This window comes from Macaca fascicularis, chromosome 4 (genome assembly GCF_037993035.2).
Source record: "Macaca fascicularis isolate 582-1 chromosome 4, T2T-MFA8v1.1".
Classification (NCBI taxonomy): domain Eukaryota; kingdom Metazoa; phylum Chordata; class Mammalia; order Primates; family Cercopithecidae; genus Macaca; species Macaca fascicularis.
Genome location: NC_088378.1, coordinates 78,066,338 through 78,088,002, shown reverse-complemented (window position 1 = coordinate 78,088,002; position 21,665 = coordinate 78,066,338). Strand labels below are relative to the sequence as shown.

Sequence of the window (21,665 nt, the reverse complement as noted above, 5' to 3'; positions counted from 1 at the left end):
ATATCTCATTATGCATATGCAAATATTCCAAAATCTAAACAAATCCAAAATCCAAAACACTTCTGGTCCCAAGCATTTCATATAAAAGCATTTTAGTACACAGATATACTCAACCTATAGTGATTTATGCCCATGTAGTAGAAAACCCTTCCTCTACATTTGGATTTCATGTGTATTTGTATATATGTGTGCATGTGTATATACATATAACTTTAACATAAAATTCACATAAGTGATTATATAAAACAAATCATAAATTAGCATATAACTGAAAACCATACCTGATTCTGGCCAGAACAGCTTGTAGAAAGCTCAATACTGTCCTAAGTTCAGATTCTCGGCACGCTCGCAGAAGCATACTAAAGCCATCATTAAGCAGTTTTTCATGGGAAGGATACAAGCAATAGCTGGTCTCAAACACTTCTTGAACACCATCAATGTATATGGAAAGAAGTGTCCAGAGAGTCTGTCTCTGTATCATTTCCTCATTCTTAGACACCAAGAATTCCTTTGCTTTCTCCCGGAAAGCACATGAAAACTTCTCAGCCAAAACACCAATGTCCACATTTTTCTGGGCATACATCAAGAGGAAGGCCATGTGACCCTTCCAAATGAGGGCTCTCTGAGACGTTATAAAAGCAGGCTTGAGGAAATTCAGGAGGTCTAAAACATGACTTGCAACATCTTCTACCTCTGCAACAGCTGCTAACAGTAGAAAAAGGCTAAAAAAGTTCTGTAGACCAACTTCAGTTAGTTCTTCCATTCTTTTTTGATGGAATTTTGAATATATCCTATAAAACATTAAAAATGCTTTAATAAAATTGTTGCATTCACAAAAACTTGTATCTCTTAAAATGTGCTTCAATGCTCATGACAATCTCATTAAATTTTAAGCTAATTCTTCATTTTGATGCTGCCTTGTCACTTTGTTTACTTAGAAAGTAAACTCACATAATGGCCCTACCTTGAAATTTCCCAATGATGAGGCAAATCACCTGTAAGTGAATCAAAGGATTCAATAGCTTTCCCCAAAGACAGTACAAATGTTTTCATATAGTATATGGCTTTTCCTTTTATTCAAGTCCCCCATCATCCTTCTTTTCTTATTTTTATTAGTAAATAAGAAAGAATATATAATATTTTAAGTACAATGTGATATGCTTTTACAGAAATCTTAATAGGACAATTTTACATAACAATTATCCTTAAACTCTCTCCCTGCACCCCTCACAAAGACTCGTTCTTATTTTACCTATACCTTAAGACAATGCAAGGTGTTAGAAAAATTATTTTTAGCCACCTGCAAAGAACTAGGCATATAAAAATCTCTCATCAATACTATTTAATACAATAGTTGACACAATAGTTAATACACTAGATAATAATATAGTTAATAGTTGACATACTTTTCTCTCATCAATTAAGGGATTAGAATTGAAAACAATTCATCTGAATTCCTACTTACAAATTAAGTTGTTTTTTTGTTTTGTTTTGTTTTTTTTCTGAGACGGAGTCTCACTGTTGCCCAGGTACAGTGGCACAATTTTGGCTCACTGCAGTCTCCGCCTCCCAGTTTTAAGTGATTCTCCTGCCCCAGCCTCCTGAGTAGCTGGGATTGCAGGCACGCACCACCGCGCTTGGCTATTTTTTTTTTTTTTAGTAGAGACAGAGTTTCACCATGTTGGTCAAACTGGTCTCAAACTCCTGATCTCAAGTAATACGCCCGCCTCAGCCTCCCAAAATGCTGGGATTACAGGTGTGAACCACCACACCTGGCCTTTAGTTTTGCAACTTCTATAACTGGTTTATTCAGCACAGAAATGAGTAATGCTCATGAGAGTTAAATGTTTATAAGTAACTACTTGAAAGCTGAAAAACTCTTAAAAGTAAAGATCTGTTTAATTATCTTTGTATCATCTACTACTATCTCCACTATAGTGTTTGACATACAGTATGTGTCTAATAAACAGAATTGTTATTGAATAAATTCCAATGACTTATTTCAGCCATAAAGTTCTGAGTATTATGTCTTCCATAAAATTCCTTAAGATTCAAAAACAAACTGTCAAATAGAACAAAAGAAAAAAACTGTTTGAGCCATGTGATTCTTGAAGATTTAATAAAGAAGCTGCCATTTAAAACAGTATATAATAAATAAAAAATCCAAACCATATCACCATGCGCTTATAAGAATTACTCACTGTGGGACTCAAACAGGAATTTCAATAAGTGATTCTTGAGAAGTCCCTACCTAGTATTCTCTTCCCTGAGAGGTCTCAACAAATAATCTGAGCAAGTGGTAGATGGTGGTGTATTGCACAAAGAAGGCTAAGAAAAGGGCTACTACAGGCAAAGGCAGTAGAAAAAAGAAAGACAATTTAAAAGTGTACTCACTGAACAAGCAAAACTCTCAAAAGAGAGAGAAAGAAAACAATGGACTAATGTGACCACAGTTTATTTTATCAGAAATGAAAATAGCATAGTTCCCAAATGAGAACATTAGTTATCTGGTTCTACTATACTCTGGTCAGTTCTCATTAAAAAAAACACAACAAACAAAAAAAAAACAGTGCTTATGAACTGCTGGGCTTAAAGAACACAAAAGTTTTATATGTTGAAACTATCACCTACCAATGTGCAACCTGAAGATGTTTGTTTCTATAACTTTTAATCAAATGCATATAATGGATTACCTAGTAATATTATAACTAATTAAGACTCTAGCCCCAAGTAAACTTAACAAAATACAAAGAGTAACACTTATCCAAAGATATCAGTGCACATTCATGACAAAAGATACTGCATATACCTTCCTTTGACTTGTTTCCAAGGATGAGGGCCATTGCTCTTCATTGCTTTCTTAACAACTTTTGCCAGAATGCAAAGAAAAATTGTATAACTACTGCTGGATTTATACAGATCCTGATCTTGTTTATCGCAACAGCAAGTCTTCACCATTTCAAGCATCGACAAGGGTGACTTCATGGTATTAGCAAGGCCTTTAAAAGGAAGCCAAGAAATACTGAAGGAACTATTCTAAAAGGGGGGAAAAAAGGTAGAAAATAATTATTAGTCTCTTAGTAAATAAAATGGTAAGCTGCAAATCCCGGTTAGTTGGTTCATCAAAAGTCTGACTCATCTTCATCACAAAAACTACATAAACATGATCCCCTAAAATAAAAATTCCATGAAAGAACAGAGCATCAAGAGGTGTTCAAATTTTGGATTGTCCCCAAAATGTGTTTTTAACAGTTGATTTGTCCAAATTAGGATACAAACAAAATCCACACATTGCATTCAGCGATATGCACAGCACTTTTGGCTCTTTGATTCTTTGTTTCCCAATGTTTTTGTTATACCACTTGTTTTTAATATCAGGTCATTTGTTGTATAAAATTTCCCATGTTCTAAATTTAGCTGCTTGTATGGCTCTAGTGTTACTTAATCTTTTATCCCCTATCTTTTCTGTAAGTTGGTCACTATATCTAGAGGTTTTATCCGATTCATGCTGACTTTTTTGGCAAGAATCTTTCATCAGTAGTACTGAGTAGTTCCTATTGCATTTAGCAAAAAGGCACATAAGTTCTGGCTTTTTGTGATGTTAAGATTGGTCAGATTATCAACCTGGTCCACCCATTTTAGTGGTCCCACTAGCCTTTAACTTAACGTTTTAGTAGCATTGATGATCATTGCCCAGATGCCTTATTTCATTAAATGTATAAACTGGTGACTTCTAATTCTATCATGTTTTAATTAGTTCATCAGAAATTTGATTACTCTAAAATATAGTTTGTATTTTCTTTACAGTTTTCAGAATTAGGTGTTTTTTTTTTTTTTTTTTTCCAGAATAACTTTTTACAAAGAAGCATAAATTCAGAGATTTAAACATATTTAATATGTTTTAATTCATTGCAGTCATAATTCTTTCTTATGCTCAAATTTTCCCATTCTCTGGGCAATGGATGTTCCTTCAGGTTGGCTCCTGTGTCCTTCTGACACGACTCTAGCTTACTTTGATACCTTCCCTGCTTTCTGGTATGACAAGACACCCCAGACTCACCTTGTACACATCCTGCCTCAGGATTACAATCAGTCATTTCTCAACTAGCCTAAAAATTATGCTTCAGAGAAGGGTATTTGTCTAATTTTTTAGTAAGCTCCATTATCCACAAATCCAAACTTGTTATTTACTTGGAAATCTTTCATTACCATTTTCTATTTTGATTGAGAGGTTCTATACACCTCTCAATCTCCTCTCTATACACAAGGTATAAATCCTTAAAATCTACCTTTAAAATTTTAATCTTCCAAACTCACCCTCTCCTTTTGAAATACATTGTCCCTATTTCAGTTCTCAGCCATAGTATTTTTGCTCATACAACTACAATAAACCACTAACTCGTCTGTACCCAATTCATTTACACCACTTACAGAAAAAAAAAACAACTTTCTCAAACACATACCTAAGTCATATCCTTGCTACTGTCTCTTGAATAAACCAGAATTAATTGTACATTATCTTCAACTCTTCATAGTCTAGTCCCAGACTGCCTTCTCTAGTCTCCTATCTTCAGTCTCTCCATAGTTACCCCAGGCCTATCATTTAGAACCGTTGATATGGTAGGAACAGACCACGCTTTTTCATACCTCCATGTATTTGTCTATACTGTTCATTCTGCCTGGATCTTTTTCTTCTGTTCTTAGGAAATTCTACTCATTCCCAAAGCCAAGTTCAAAAATTATGACCTCATAAAGTCTTCCACAAATACAGATACCAGGTTAGACACCCCCTCCTCTGGAGTTCCACAATTACAACCTTTTTCCCACAATGTATGTATTCCCACCCACTAGCCTATAAGCTACTCAAATGCCAGGATTGTTTCTTACTCAGGATAGCAGTGCCTGTTCAATGTGTCATGAGCAACCAATTATTATTAGAAACATTTATAAATGAAGATTTTATAAATATCTGCTACATTTTAGCTACTTTGTTTACACTTGCTCTGAAGAGAAAAAGGATACCAAATGCTGTCTCCCTTATGACAAAGCTCTACAGACAATGTTAAAGATAAAACTATTCATGAGCTACTCCAATCTACTCTGAAAAAAAATTAACTTTTTAAGAAAAATCCATAACTATTCATAATTAAACCATAAAGAAATTCCTCAAATATGAACAAATTATTAAAATTCTTGGAGCAAAATCACATTCTATTCACTCACCAGGTTCTTACTATAATATTCCCATAAAATGGTAATAATTGCAATGTTTGGCTCCCAGAAATCACAAAGCGTCAAACAACAGTGAAGATACATTCGTAATTGTTCTTCTAGAATACTACCCTAAAAAATAAACTGAAGTTATGAGAAGGTAAATGGGCTCTGGCAATATAAACATTTTCACTTGATATTGTACTGTATAACCTGCAGCTAAAAAGAAAATAAATATATATCACCCAATCATACCCATTCTCACATTCAGACTAGGTCTAAATCAACATAACACATACTTCCAAAAACATGTTTTAAAGACCATTAACATATTCAGATAACAGAAATCACATAACTCGAATTTTAATTCAATTAGTTAAAAATTACAGGTGTTTCATAATTGAATGGTACTGGAAACCCAGAAACCAGAAAAGAAACCCAAACCAGAAAGAAGTGGCAAAGATGACCTAATAATTAAGATGTACACAAATCCAGAGGGCTTGGTCATACTCTAGTACTTGATTAAATTTTTTATAGTATTATAGGAGTTGTTCTTTCTAAAATCAAAGGATTGGCAGAGTACTTCTATTTCAACCTTTTATGAGATAACAGGAGGAAAAGGAAGTAGAAAAAACATAGATGCTTTTTCTATGACAACATAACCATGCATATATTTTTTAAATGACACACCCTGAATTCCAATCATTCAACAATTGTACTTAAAACTTACCACATACTAGGCACTGTTTTAATGTACTACGCATAGGACAACAAGTCAGTCAGACATGGCACATGTACTGGTAGAGCTTACATTTTTGGTGAGGAAAGAAAAGGATACTAAAACAATATAAATTTGAACAGAAATAACTGCTGTGAAAAATGAAACAAAGCAAAGTAATGTGAAAGTAACTGGTAGAGGATGAGCATCACTATTTTATCAGCTGCTATGAATGGAAAAGCCTTTTGAAGGGCTGCAGTTGAACTACCTGATTAAATGAAAGTCAATAAAGACTTGGAAGAAAAACATTCAAGGCAGAGAAAATGATTGGAAAGTTCCTCAATTATTAGTAGGCTTGGTATTATTTCTAGACAGGAAAACATCATATCTCATTTGAGGCTTTACTGGTCTTGGTAAGAAATTTGGATTGTATTTTAAATATGTTGGGAAGCTACTGGAAGAGAGTAAGCACCGAAATGACATGATGTGATTGTTTCAAAAACACTGCTCTGGATTATACATAAAGAATGAATAAAGGGGATAAGAAGAGACACAGGGAGAACAGGTAGGAGGCGATTGTGTGAAACTATAAGACTGAAACTTTAAAGACATGTTTGGAAAAACATTCAGTGGGATTTGCTGGTAAACTACATTAAGGTATGAAAGAAAGAAGTTTCAGGTTTTGGCATAAGGAAATAGGTCAATGGTGCTATTTCCTGAAATGGCAAAGACTAAACGAGGAACTTATGAGGTGAGTGTCCAGGGTATCCAAGTAGAGCTATTAAGCAGACAATCTGACCTATGGGTCTAGAGTTAAGGGATTTAAGTCAGAGTTGTTGACATAAATTTGGGTCAATGATAAAAGGATCCATAACTGAGAGCCCTTTGATATTACAACATTTTGATATGAAGCAAGTGGAGAATACTCTGTATGCAAAAACAATTGTTCAATGAAGCAAAAAAGAAACCAGGCATTGCGGATGCCAAGAGAAGTATTTCAGAAAAACGACAATGGTGAATAGGATTGACCTTTGCTCAGAGGTTACAAAAAGAAGAAATAAGAACCCTTGGAAGAAACAATATGGAAGTCATTGATGGCGCTGCCAGAGCAGTTTGGGGCTTGGTGAAGACTATGATGAAGAAGCTCAACTATGGATGGCATATGACATCTAGGAGGTGAGGAAGTAAAGATATTTAAGTGAAAACATATAAACAATAAAGTCTTTGAACAAGTGAGAAGAGTTAAGATCCAGTGTACAGGGGAAGGAATTAGCTCTTGATAGAAAAAGTGACACTTCCAATATAAAAGAAGAATAGTCTGAGAGAGCAAGTATGAAGCAGATGTATTGGGAGATTTGAAGGTGTAAAGAGAGGAATTCTTAACTGACCAATTCTACTTTTCAATAATTTATGAGGCAAGATGTTGAGCTGAATGGATTAGAGAAGAGCACGTATTAACTTGTATGTCAAAGAGAAGTTCTGGGCCAGGCATGGTGGCTTACACCTGTAATCCCAGCACTTTGGGAGACCGAGGTGGGTGGATCACCTGAGGTCAGGAGTTCAAGACCAGCCTGGCCAACATGGCGAAACCCCATCTCTATTAAAAAACACAAAAATTAGCTGGACTGGACGAGGTGGCAGGCGCCTGTAATCCCAGCTACTTGAGAGGCTGAAGCAGGAAAATCACTTGAACCCAGGAGCCAGAGGTTGCAGTGAGCTGAGACTGCTATTGCACTGTTGCACTCTGGGAGACAGAATGACGCTCTTTCAACAACAACAACAACAACAACAACAAACAAAAAAACCACCAACAACAAAAACAGAAGTTCTGAAATAAGTCACTTTGGAGAGTAGAAAAGCAAACATTCTAGAGCTGACAGCCATTTAAGATTATGATCAAGAATTTAAAGTCAGACACCTTAGTAAAAATGAATGTATGATTTTCTCCCACAATATTCAGTTGCGGGTGGTGTGGGAGATAGGAGAGAAAAAATGGTTTTTTCATGGTTAAAACAAGTTAAGGGCCATGGAATTAAAGATGTTTCTCATGGAGTAATTGTAATAATGGGTTGTATACATTGTTTAAGAAAGAAAGTGAGGAAATGGAAGAGGACAGAAAAATGAAAAGGTCAATGGTAATAGGCAAAATGAAAAGAAAAATGAAAAGTGAAAAACTGTAGAGTATAACCATGGGAGGAAGAAGATGAGGCAAGTAAAAGAAAATCTAATAAGTAGTGATGCTATTAAGAAACTGAAAGCACAGTTTGATTATACACAATAACATCAGGGTCACTAGCAGAAATGGTGTACAGGTAAAGAAGAACACAGTGATCTTAGTATAAAACTTTTTCAATGAAAGAAGAGTAACCCAAACATGGGTAAAAAACAGCAATGCACAATTTTTTTTTTTTTTTGACAAGGCCTTAACTCTTTATTCATTATTTAAAATACACTTCAGACTACAAGTTCTCCAGAAGACTTCCTAACTCCCCTACTAGATAAGTGGCCTTTCTTTATGCTTTTATGGCACACTAGGCATACCTACATCATCATACTTACCATGTTAAGTTTATCTGCTTTCAAGTATCTAAGAGCTCTGTGAAAGACAGAATAATGCCCACATGGTGTATACACCACAGTGCCTGTTTCACCGAAAAGCCTCCATAAATGATTCATGAACAAAACTGAGATCTGGGTTCTGATGCTTCTTCCCAACAAGTAGTTATGGCTTAGGGAAAGACATTTAGCTTCTTGAGTAAACAATTAAGCTTATTTAACCAAAGAAGGCAAGGTTCTGTCCATCATTAGCCTCTAATTTTATTAAGAAAATATTAAACTAGATTCAGGTTCATATTGATTCCTATGGCACACTACTGAATTGAAATAAAGCATACTAATTTTATCATGTTTATAAGGTTAAAAAGTAGATTATGTTATCAAAGTTAATATTGAAGGGTTTTGTTTTATTTGACATCTGAAACTCACTTTACCATGTAAAATCCACAAAAACATATTTAAACTGTAAAAAATATGCAAAGTTTGGGAAAAGCAAAAGGATGAATGCTAGGTACCAAACAGTGGAGTTAAACATATATGAAAATTCAAATCTCAGCTCTGCCATTTCCCAAGCTAGCTGTGTGAACCTGGACAAGTTCTTTAAACATTCTGGGCCTCAGTCTGTAAAAGTGTAAAATGGAAACAGAAATATCATCACTACACAAGACCGTCCTAAGTATTAAGTGAAGGAATGTGCAGTAAGTGTTAAGTACAGTGCTTGCACAGGGATAGCTGTCGTTTTATCTGCAGGAGAGAAATGCACTGTTTTTAGACCAATGCTACTCTTTTGATGATCAAATAATAAATGTAACAGGTTCACAGTAGTGTTCCTTAAGATGATACATATCAATTTTGTCAGTTTTAAGCAAACCCTACCTAATCACAGAGACTTGACTAAAGACATGTAATTCCATGCCCTCTGATTAAAGATTGTTTTTAATAAGCCATAAGGCCTGTGGGCCTCTTTTCCACACAGCCTTAAACCTGACTGGCTCAAGGAGTACTACTCATCTCCCACATTTTCAGAGGCCCTTATGGGATCTCAGTGTGTCTCATCTCGTGTGTGTGTGTGTGTGTGTGTGTGTGTGTGTGTGTATGAGACAGGGAGAGAATAAGAACTATTTAATGAATATTCCAATAAGTCCATTAAATGAATATGCCTGCTTCTAATCTCTGCTTTAGTCCTTTTTTAAAGAATGTCTTATCTTTATTTTGAACAATCAAATTTAGGCATATTACATTTGGGCATACTACATAGGTCAAATCTTTAATTGAACTAATAATAAGCACATTCACTCTTTTACCTTAGTTATTATATAGAAATGGCAATTTAACAACTGGTTATTATATATAATTTAACAAAAGCTCATTTATTTATGCATAACGAATCTACCTATCAGAAATCATCATCAGAAGAAAATTTATTCACAGTCTAAACAGCAACTGTTACCAGAAGTTTCCCTAATTGGATTTATTTTTAGGAGTGAATAGAGTTGGACTTCAATATCCCAGGTAAGGTCCTTCTACTCAAGAAACACTATGATTTTTAGTTAGTTATTTAAAGACTATTGTCCCACATTATTTAGATCTAATCACATTCTGAGTTGTTTCCACTCCTGGACTCTCCAAATTAATGTGTGTTTAAAAAATCAAAATGATTTTTTAAAATCAAGTTTACTTTTTAAATACCCTTCCATAACCTTTATAAAACTAAAAATTACTTCTGTGATCTCAGAAAACAATGAGGCTTTTAAAAAGCAGGTAGCAAAAGATGAAAAATATTTTTTTCATATGAAAACAATAATGCTGTTCCAAAGGCAGAACACGTTTACAATTAGCATTCACAAATATTAAATAGGATTACCTCTAAAAAACTGTTTTTAAAGCACTTTACTATTTGTACCTATGTAAGTAAAATTGAGCAATATATGTTCTCTTTACTAAACTAAAACTCTACCTGTTTCTGGCAGATCCTCTCTAGCAAGAAAAAAGAATTTGAAACATTATTTGCTTGATTAAAGCTGTAGTGGTGGGCTGGGTGCGGTGGCTCACATCTGTAATCCCAAGCACTTTTGGAGGCTGAGGCAGGAGGATTCCTTGAGGCTAAGAGTTCAAGAACAGTCTGGGCAACATAGCAAGATCTGCCTCTATAAAATGAAAATATTAGCCACAGATGGTGGCATGCACCTGTCCTAATGACTCAGGAGAAGGAGGCAGGAGAAGTGCTTGAGCTCAGGAGTTCAAGGTTATAGTGAGCTATAACCACACCACTGTACTCCAGCCTTGGTGACAGTGAAAGACCCTGTCTCTTTAAATGAAAAATAAAAACAAAAAGTATAATGAAGTGTAGACTAATTTTATATGAAGGCTGCTGTATCTTTGGAAGGTTTTTGTTTTTAAACACAGCAAATGGACTCTTTCACCACTGTCACTGTTGGAGATCAAGTACATGACTATGGTCAGATTTCAATTTACCTCAATGGGAGGAAAATAGATATAATCAAACCAATAGTTCTATCCAAATATATTATTCTTTATGACTACCTACTACTGCACCCACAAAATTGGTTTCCAGAAATTCAACACATAGTCCTATACTACTTGTAGAATATAATTTGGTACAATCAAGGAACACTAAAACTGAAGGAACAGCAGAGAACCATAACACTACTTCTTCCTAAATATTATAATGGCCTCTTTTCCCATAGGAAAGATATTATTTTGACTTGACGCTAGGCCTAAATTCATAGAGCATGTTTCTTAGGTTAGTCATATTATTCCTACTTCCAGGGTGACTAACTCATCCTGGTTTGCTCAGATCTTTCCTGGTTTAGCACTGAAACTCTGGGCCGTGCAAACCAGGATGGTTGGTCACCTGACTTACTTTTCTTCCCCCCGCCAATAGTCTTTGGGGAACAGGTGGTGTTTGGTTACATGAATAAGTTGTTTAGTGTTGATTTCTGAGATTTTGGTGCACCCATCACCTGAGCAATATATACTGTACCCAAAGTATGGTCTTTTTTTTTTTTTTTTTTTGAGACAGAGTTTTGCTTTTGTCACCTAGGCTGTAGTGCAAATGGCATGATCTTGGCTCACTGAAACCTCTGCCTCCCAAGTTCAAGTGATTCTCCTGCCTCAGCCTCCTGAGAAGCTGGGATTACAGGCATGTGCCACCACACCCAGCTAATTTTTGTATTTTTAGTAGAGACAGAGTTTCACCATGTTGGCCAGACTGGTCTTGAACTCCTGACCTCAGGTGATCCACCTGCCTTGGCCTCCCAAAGTGCTGGCATTACAGGTGTGAGCCACCACACCTGGCCTGTACCCAAAGTATAGTCTTTTATCCCTCACCTTACTCCCACCGTTCCCCTCAGGCCCTCAAAGTCCATTATATCATGCTTACATCTTTGTGTCCTCATAGCTTAGCTCCAAGTTATAAACGAGAACATATGTTGCTTAGTTTTCCATTCCTGAGTGTCGTCACTAAGAATAATGGTCCCCAACTCAATTCAGGTTCCTGCAAATGCCATTATTTCATTCCTTTTTAAGGCTGAGTAGTATTCCACTTTCTATATATAACAAATTTGCTTTATCCAGTCATTGATTGATGGGCATGTGGGCTGGTTCCATATTTTTGCAATTGCGAATTGTGCTGCTATAAACATGCATGTGCAAGTGTTTCATAATGCTTCTTTTCATCTGGATAGACACCTAGTCGTGGCACTGATAGATCAAATGTTAGATCTTCTTTTAGTTCTCTAAGGAATATCCATAATGTTTTCCATAGTGTTTGTGCTAGTTTACATTTCCACCAGCAGTGTAAAAGTGTTTCCTTTTCACCAAGTCCACACCAACATCTATTATTACTTTTTGTTTTTAAATTATGGCCATTCTTGCAGGAGTAAGGTGGTTTCGCATTGTGGTTTTGATTTGCACTTCCCTGATCATTAGTGATGTTGAGCATTTTTTCATCTGTTTCTTGGCCGTTTACATATCTTCTTTTGAGTACTGCCTACTCATGTCCTTAGCCCACTTTTGGATGCGATTTGGGTTTGGTTTGTTCTTGTTTCTCTAGTTCCTTGAAGTATGACCTTAGATTGTCTATTTGTGCTCTTTCAGACTTTTTGATGTAGGCATTTAATGCTATGAACTTTCCTCTTAGCACTGCTTTTGCTGTATCTCAGAGGTTTTGATAGGTTGTGTCACTATCATCATTCAGTTCAAAGGATTTTTAAATTTCCATTTTGATTTCATTATTGACCTAAAGATCATTCAGAAGCAGATTATTTAATTTCCACATATTTGTGTAGTTTTCAAGGTTCCTTTTGGAGTTGCTTTCCAATTTTATTCCTGTGGTCTGAGAGAGTAGCTGATATAATTTCAATTTTGTAAAAATTATTGAGACTTGTGGCCTATCATATGGCCTATCTTGGAGAGTGTTCCATGTGCTGGCGAACAGAATGTATATTCGGCAGTTGTTGAGTAGAACATTCTGTAAATATCTGTTAAGTCCATTTGTTCTAGGGTATAGTTTAAATCCAGTGATTCTTTGTTGACTTTTTGGCTTGATGACCTGACTCGTGTTGTCAGTGGAATATTGAAGTCCCCCACCATTATTGTGTTGCCATCTATCTCATTTCTTAGGTCAAGTAATTATTTTATAAATTTTGGAGCTCCAGTGTTAGTTGTGTATGTTCCCTATTTAGGATTGTGATATTTTTCTGTTGGATCCTTTTATCATTACATAATGTCCCTCTTTGTCTTTTTAAACTGTTGTTGGTTTAAAATCTGTTTTGCCTGATGCAACACTCCTGCTCGCTTCTGGTGCCCATTTGAATGGACTCTTTTTCCACCCCATTACCTTATGTGAGTCCTTATGTGTTAAGTCTCTTGGAGACAGCAGATACTTGGTTGGTGAATTCTTATCCATTCTGTCATTCTGTATCTTTTAAGCGACACATTTAGGTCATTTCCATACAACGTTGGTATTGAGATGTAAGGTACTATTCTATTCACTGTGGTAGTTGTTGCCTGAATGCCTTTTTTTCATTGTGTTATTGTTTGACAGGCCCTGTGAGATTTATGCTTTAAGGAGGTTTATTTGGTATATTTTGAGGTTCAAGATTTAGGTCTCCTTTCAGCAGTTCTTGCAGTGCTGGCATGGTAGTGGCAAATTCTCTTAGCATCTGTTTGTCTGAAAAATACTTTATCTTTTCTTCATTTATGAAGCTTAGTTTCACTGGATACAACATTCTTGGATGATAATTTTGCTTAAGGATGCTGAAGATAGGACCCGAACCCCTTCTAGCTTGCATTCAGCTGAAATATCTGCTGTTAGTTTGATAGGTTTTCCTTTGCAGGTTACCTGATGCTTTCTGCCTCACAGCTCTTAAGCTGCTTTCCTTTGTCTTCACTTTAGGTAACCTGATGACTATGTGTCTAAGTGATTACTTTCTTGTGATGTTTCCCAGGTGTTATTTGAGTTTCTTGTATTTGGATGTCTAGACCTCTAGCAAGGCCAGTAAAGTTTTCCTCAATTATTCCCTCAAATAAGTTTTCCAAACTTTTAGATTTCTCTTCTTCCTCAAGAACACTAATTATTCTTAGGTTTGGTCACTTAACATAATCCCAGTATTCTTGGAGGTTTTGTTCATTTATTAACAAATTCTTTTTTGTCTTTATCGGATTGGATTAATTTGAAAACCTTGTCTTCAAGCTCTGATGCTCTTTCTTCTACTTGTTCGATTCTGTTGTTGAAACTTTTCATGCATTTTGCATTTCTCTAAATGTGTCTTTCATTTCCAGAAGTTGTGATTGTTTTTCATTTATGATATATATTTCTCTGGAGATCTTTTCATGCATATGTTATTATTTTTAAAATTTCTTTAATTTGGTTTTCACCTTTCTCTGTTACCTCCTTAAGTAACGTAATGATCGACTTACCTTTAGAACTCTTTTTCTAGTAATTCAGAGATTTATTATTGGTTTGGATTAATTGCTGGTGAGCTAGTGTGATCTTGTGGGGGTGATAAAGAATCTTGTTTTGTCATATTACCAGATTGTTTTTCTGGGTCCTTCTCATTTGGATAGACTATGTCAGAGGAAAGATCTGAGATCCAAGGACTAATGTTCTTTCGTACTGCAGAGTGATCCCTTGATGTGGTGTTCTCCCCCTTCCTGAAAGCCAGACTGCAGTGATTGTTACTGTTCTTCTGGGTCTAGCCACCCAGCAGAGCTACTGGGCTCTGGGCTGGTACTGGGGCGGCGGGGGAGGGGGGGGTGCCTGCAAAGAGTCCTGTGATATGATCTGTCTTCAGGTCTCTCAGCCGTGGTACCACCACCTGTTCTGGTGGAGGTAGCAGGGGAGTGAAATGGACTCTGTGAGGATCCTTGGTTGTAGTTTTGTTTAGTACACTGGTTTTCTCAAATGTTGGTTATGCTGCCAGTGAAGTTGTCATGTGGACAGACTCAGGACCTCTGGTTAAACAGGATGTTACAGTTAATGGAATTAGATGTTGTCTTCTCCTTCCTTGGAGCAGGGCTGTTCTGAGTTGCTGTAATGGCTTGACTTGGTTGGCCTCCAGCCAGGAGGTGGCACTTTCAAGAGAGCATCAGCTGTGGTACTATAGGGGGGGATATAAACTTGCCCTGAAATCACCTGCGTAAGTATTCAGGTTTATCAGGTGATGGATGGGGCCATGGAGCTCTCATGAGTTTATGTTTTCTATCTTCGGCTACCAGGTAAGTAAAGAAAGACTGTGTTAATACTGAGTGTCAACTTGATTGGATTGAAGAATGCAGTATTGATACTGGGTGTGTCTTTGAGGGTGCTGCCAAAGGAGATTAACATTTGAGTCAGTGGGCAGGGAAAAGCAGACCCACCCTTAATCTAAGTGGGCACAATCTAATCAGCTGTCAGCTCCACCAGAATAAAAAGCAGGCAAAAGAACATAAAAAGACTAGACTGTCTTAGTCTCCCATCCTACATTTTTCTCCTGTGCTGGATGCCTCCTGCCCTCAAACACTGGACACCAAGTTATTCAGCTTTGAGACTCGGACTGGATTCCTTGCTCCTCAGCTTGCAGGTGGCCTATTGTGGGACCTTGTGATCATGTGAGTTAATACTCCTTAATAAACTCCCATATATATATTAGTTCTGTCCCTCTAGAGAACCCTAATACAAACCATAAGGTGGAGGAATGGTTAGGCATGTCTGAGCTCAGATTCTCCTTAAAGGGCTTGATGAAAACACTGTGGAGTAGATATGGGTGGGGGCAGTTCTCAGGGCCACAAAATTATGTTCGAAGGGGAATTATGGCTGCCTCTGCTGCTTCACACAGGTCTCCAGAAAAGTGGGGAAAGCTGGCAGTGGCAGGCCTCACCCAGCTCCCATGCAGCCAGCAAGGTCAGTCTCACTCCTGCTATGCTCCCCCAACAGCCAACAGAGCTGAATTTATATCTAGACCTCTGGTGTGCAGGGCTGAGATCTATGTAAATACATATAATATATATATATTTATCCATATAAACCTTTAAAGCTTCCTAAGAAATATTCTGTAACTTAAAACCAGCTGAGTGCAAAACCATAAATTCATACACTGTTAGAGTTGAAAGGGAGTTTAAAAATCGTTAAATACAACAGAAACATGGGCCAAGTAGAAGTAAATTTAAAGGACACAAGCAGTTACAACTTAATTGGAAATTAAAGCCCCTAGTTACTGACTCAGATTCAGTAACTCCCAACAGAATAATGTTATCCAGACTTTGCTGAAATTCTTTGGATTTGGTTTTAAGTATGCTATGTTAAAGCAGTAAGACTGAATTAATAACTGATACAAATGACAATGACCACTGTAATATGCATCTTATTTTACAACCACTTTTTAGTAATTCCCTTCATTCCGAAATAAAAAATATACATAAAAAAATTTTTAAGTTACTAAATCAATATGTTCTCAAAAAAAATGAGGAAGACCAATGGATATGATATAGGACAAAATATAATAAAAACTTTTCCAGGGATTGTGGGAAAGATTATAAAAAGATAATAGATCTTTTGTTTTTGATCCAATTTATGTATGCAGAATTCTTTGGCATTCTAAGATAGAATTTTTAGTTCATAATTAGATGATTCATATTATAACTAAATGCCTTTATGTTTCCTAAAAAAGTAAGAGTTAATGCAGATAATGGGTAAAAGAAAATTTCAAGCAATTAAAATGTTTTCCAAAGACATAGCTACTACACACACACATACACACACACATACACACACACACGTATAAAGCAATATTATACTATATTTCTTTTATTCCTCTTCAAGTTTTAAATAATCTTTATTTCTTAAATGAAAAATATTTCCTAAATTCCAAAATATTCTTTATTATAATTTTTCATAAACTCTTACAAAAATGATAACATATTACAAAACTTTACAGGGCTTCCACACAATATGTTTAAAAATGTGATGAACAGCATGTTTAAAACTATTTTAAAAGGAGGTCAAGTGTGACCTCTAGGCCATGAAGCACTACATTAACAGCTCTGCAGAAAGGAAAATGATAAGGTATGAAATGAATGCTCAGAAACTAGGACCTTATCAGTTAGAATATGATTCAAGCCTGTAAGACAAATTGCTCAGCAAGGCAAGTCACCTTCCCGCTGTGATGAGGATATAGCTGAATTTTCAATGCCAATGACTATCTCCCTCATTGTGTCACCTAGTTTGATATCATACAGTCAAGGAATGGCATACACTTCTGAAGCATCTACCACTTATTTTGAATACATTTTGTCAAAGTCACCAACTAGGATATTATCTTTGTCCTTTAACTGACAACTTAGTGTTAAAAATCTTTAAAGAATAATCACTAAAAGAAACTACTGTGAGATGACCCTTCAAAGCATGGAAGTTATTTGTTATCTGAATCATTTTAACAGCTTGCTAAAAATAAAATGTATGGCATAAAAATTAAGCAAAGTCCACAAACTGTCTTACTTTAATTGCATACCTGAACACTGATGGACTTTTTCAGCAGTTCTTCTACAAAGTTCCAATTTGATTCTACTTTTCTCTAGAAAGGAAGTAAACAGTAGTGTATCAAAATTATTGCTCTCGATTATGCCCATATTTAAAATTAGAATATAGCAAATTAAATGTGCAGTACATTTTCCTCTATCATTCAGCATCAATGTAATTTCTTGAATTTCTAATATTGTTTTGGTAAAGAGTTAACAAACTTGGCAGAAAAAAATATACAACTATTCCAATCCAATACAAACCATATCAGGAGTTGTAACAGTGGTGCTTTAGTAAGATTATAAATATTCTACCAAATATTTCATTTCTGCTTTCAGATACAAAATCCAACAGAAAAAAAAAAAAAACCATTATATATCTACATGTATTTTTGTTTTTTTTTATGCTGAGTAATCATCCCTATTTTCCACTTTAATCACTAGAGCTTTTTCCTTCATTTTATGAACAATAAACCTGAGACCATCTACTTTAGTAAACAAAGTGACTAAAAATTTTATACAGAAAATAAAGAAAGCTTTAGACGGTCCTACCTCATATAGCTAATGGCCACCTATTTGACAACCTCCACTATCTAGAATGATCTCCATGATAAGGAAGAAAGCTAGAAAGGACTTTCACAAAGGCTAGGTAGGAACTTAAAACAATTCCACATTTCCACAAGGAAAGCCTGGATGACATTCTCAGAGGACACTCAGTTCACTTAATATTCAGTTCTTAAAGTTCTGGATATGTGGATACTGGACAAAACCAAAAGCAAAAAAAGCATTTTAAAGAATAAGCAAATAATAACCAGTTTCTAATGTGGAGGGAGAAAAAAGGTATAAAAAGTAATTATGGCCGGGAGCAGTGGCTCACACCTATAATCCCAGCACTTTGGGAGGCCGAGGCGGGTGGATCACGAGTTGGAAAGCAGCCTGGTCAACATGGTGAAACCATGTCTCTACTAAAAATACAGAAATTAGCCAGATGTGGTGGTGGACGCCTGTAATCCCAGCTACTTGGGAGGCTGAGGCAGGAGAATTGCTTGAACCCGGGAGATGGGGGTTGCAGTGAGCCAAGATCATGCCACTGTGCTGTAGCCTGGGTGACAGAGCAAGGCTTCATCTCAGAAATAAAAAGAAAGTAATCATAAGACCTCAAAAAGAAGAACCTGAGGCCTTAAAAAGTAGAAGACCTTCATCATACCCTTCTTATCACTGTTATAAAGAATATGATGTTCACAGGCATGAACTCAAATGACCAAGAAAGTGTTAAATCATAGTGAATAAGTGAATACTCATGATTTTAAATGGCTAGACGATATTCATATAAAATGCTAACTATAGTAAATCACTAAATAAATATTTTCTTAATAAAGCGCATACTGAGTATGGTAGTCGGCCTCTTAAGATGTCCCCCAATAATCCTTGTCTCCTGGAATTTACACTTTCTACAATCCCCTCTCATACTGTACTAGGGTTGGTCACTAACAGACTACCAATACCAATATGAGTGATAGTATGTCACCTCCAAGAATAGGTTACAAGACACTGAAGCTTCCATCTTCATGATACTCTGACCTGTTAACTTAATGTGTTGTGAACAGCACATATGATGAGAAACTGAAGCATTCTGCCCACAAAAAAAAATAAAGCTGAAAGCAAATTCTACAGTTCCAGTTAAATCTTCAGATACTGAAGCCCTGGCTGATAGCTTCACTGCAACCTCATGAGGGACCCTGAGCTAGAACCACCCAGCTAAGCTTTTCCTGAATGCCTGACTCAGAAATTGAGAGTGTGAGATAATAAATTTTTGTTTTAAGCTGATACTTCTGTGACACAGCAATAGATTACTAATACAATGATTTATTTTTAGCAAAATTATTGACTTTTTGACATACAAAAATAAAGTGAACGCAACAAAACATTTATTGGGAGAAAATGTGGAATAAAGAATTTGGCCTTGCCCAAAGAAAAGACCTGGCCTGCTGGGTGCAGTGGCTCACTCCTGTAATCCCAGCACTTTGGGAAGCCGAAGCAGGCGGATCACTTGAGGTCGGAAGTTTGAGACCAGCCTGGCCAACATGGTGAAACCCCGTCTCTATTAAAATACAAAAATTAGCAGGGTGTGGTGGTGCGTGCCTGTAATCCCAGCTACTCAGGAGATTGAGGCAGGAGAATTGCTTGAACCCGGGAGGCTGAGGTTGCAGTGAGCCGAGATCACGCCATTACACTCCAGTCTGGGCAACAGAGGGAGACTTCGTCTCAAAAAAAAAAAAAGATCTGGCCTTTGACCCTAGCTTTCTGGAGGTCATCTCTGGGTCCTGGGAATGTTATACCTGATTGTAGCATCTTTGTTTGACTAGGGTCCTATGGTCATACTGGATAATCTAACAATGTGATAGAGAGTGAAGGTTGGACGTATCCAAATAGTCTTAGCTTAGGGTCTGGTCATGCCCAAAAGACAACAATGTGACTCAGGCTGGGGTCTTTGAGTCAGTTGACTTGGAAACTGAAATCAGCCATGTGAGCAATTCAGTAGTCCATGCCTACATAATGGAACTCCCATAAAAACTATGAACACTGAGGCTTGAGTGAATACCCCTGTTTTGCAACACTCCCTGCATACTGTCACGCACTGATGCCAGGAGACGAATGTGGCCTGACTCCATGAAGAGAAAACAATAGAAGGTCCACATTTGGTACTTTTGGACTCTGGCCTATGCCCTTCTTCCCTTGGCTGATGTTAATTTATATCCTTCCCCTTTAAGAAAACAAAATAATAGCTTTCAGTGAGTTCTGTGAGTCCTAACAAATTATCAAACTAAGGTAGTTTTGGGAACCCCGAGCTTGCAACTGGTGTCAGAAGTAAAGACAGTATTAGGGACTGTCCCCTCAAACTTGGTAGTTGGCACTAAAAGTCTCTCTCAAAAAAAGATCATTTTCTTCTATCAATACTGTACGTCCACTGTGTCAGGTTCTTGAAATATTACTTCCTCAAAAAAATTTCCCCATTTCACAGAAAACATAATTAAGTCTCAGAAAGGTCATGTATGTACAAGTCAAAGAATGAATTCAAATCCAAGGTTATCTGGCGCCAAAGCCTATATTTCTTCTATTATAACATGTACCAGTAACCATTTTTTTTTTCCTTAGCATGCCTTCGCTCAGATTTCAGCAATTCATTTTTGTATCATTCTTTATTAAGAAAATGTCACCTCCAGTGCCAAGTGAGAAGGGCCATGACAGGGTTGATATAATTTAAGTTTTAGCTTTATAACTGGATAGTGTTGAGTATATTTCAATCATTCAGTGTTATCAAAGCATTTGAATCACAAGAATTACAGAAAAACAGTATAATTCTCACCCAAGGAATTTCAACTATATAAATCAGTTTTGTGGCTATAATCTAAAACAAAAATAAACTGCAATTCAAATAAAAGAATGGCAACTATATCATGCTCAAATCAAATGTAAGAGAATATGTATCAAAGAGATATAGATTTTTCTTGCACAATAAAATTTCACTTTGGGAAGCTACAACATTTTTTTTTTTTCTACATACCAAGTTAAATCTGCTGATAGAAAGGAGGTAGAATGTCATCAATCTGAGGCTACATTTTATATTCCTTATTTCACCATTAAAACTAAGACACCCATTTAAGCTTTAGTATAGGTAGGATCTCTACCAGACATGTAAAACAGATCCTCCACCCTCCACTTCCAGCAGACTAGGTAGTCTGGTGCAGCTCTCATTTTAAGGTTACATTTCACACTTTTATCTGGTTACTATTTCAGATGTTTCAAAGACAAGCATCAGCTAGCCTGACTAATTGCATTATGTTCTGGGTACAGAAAACACTGTTAAAACTGACCCCCTGCAATGCCCAGAAGTAATTTTCCTCTTTAAACTGTATTTGGTTTTAAAATAGATGACTAGAATTGTGAGAGAGTAACCCACTCTCATCTTGGCTGAGAGAAAAGCATTAAACAGAAATGTATGAAAATTTAATGACTCTAATATAAAAAGTGAGATCTCAAATTTTTCTTATAGGCCAACACTAAGAAATGGGCTAGCTTTGTGAGTTAAATCCATTATAGCTTTGTGATTTAAATCCACTATAGGTTTACATTTTAAACCTATTTAAAATGTAAAGATTTC

The 21,665-nt window shown here is 36.3% G+C and overlaps 1 protein-coding gene across 3 annotated transcripts in view; it reads right to left on the bottom strand.

Annotated features, from left to right (window-relative positions):
- Positions 1 to 21,665, bottom strand: part of MMS22L (MMS22 like, DNA repair protein) — a 136,896-nt gene that overhangs the window by 83,000 nt on the left and 32,231 nt on the right. For all 3 annotated transcript variants that reach the window (XM_045390299.2, XM_065543688.1, XM_045390301.2), the window contains 4 exons: positions 17,497 to 17,559; positions 5,224 to 5,343; positions 2,810 to 3,036; positions 282 to 791 (listed from right to left, as the gene is read on the bottom strand). In XM_045390299.2, the coding sequence (XP_045246234.2) occupies positions 282 to 791; positions 2,810 to 3,036; positions 5,224 to 5,343; positions 17,497 to 17,559 (920 nt within the window). The remainder of the gene's footprint in view (positions 1 to 281; positions 792 to 2,809; positions 3,037 to 5,223; positions 5,344 to 17,496; positions 17,560 to 21,665) is intronic.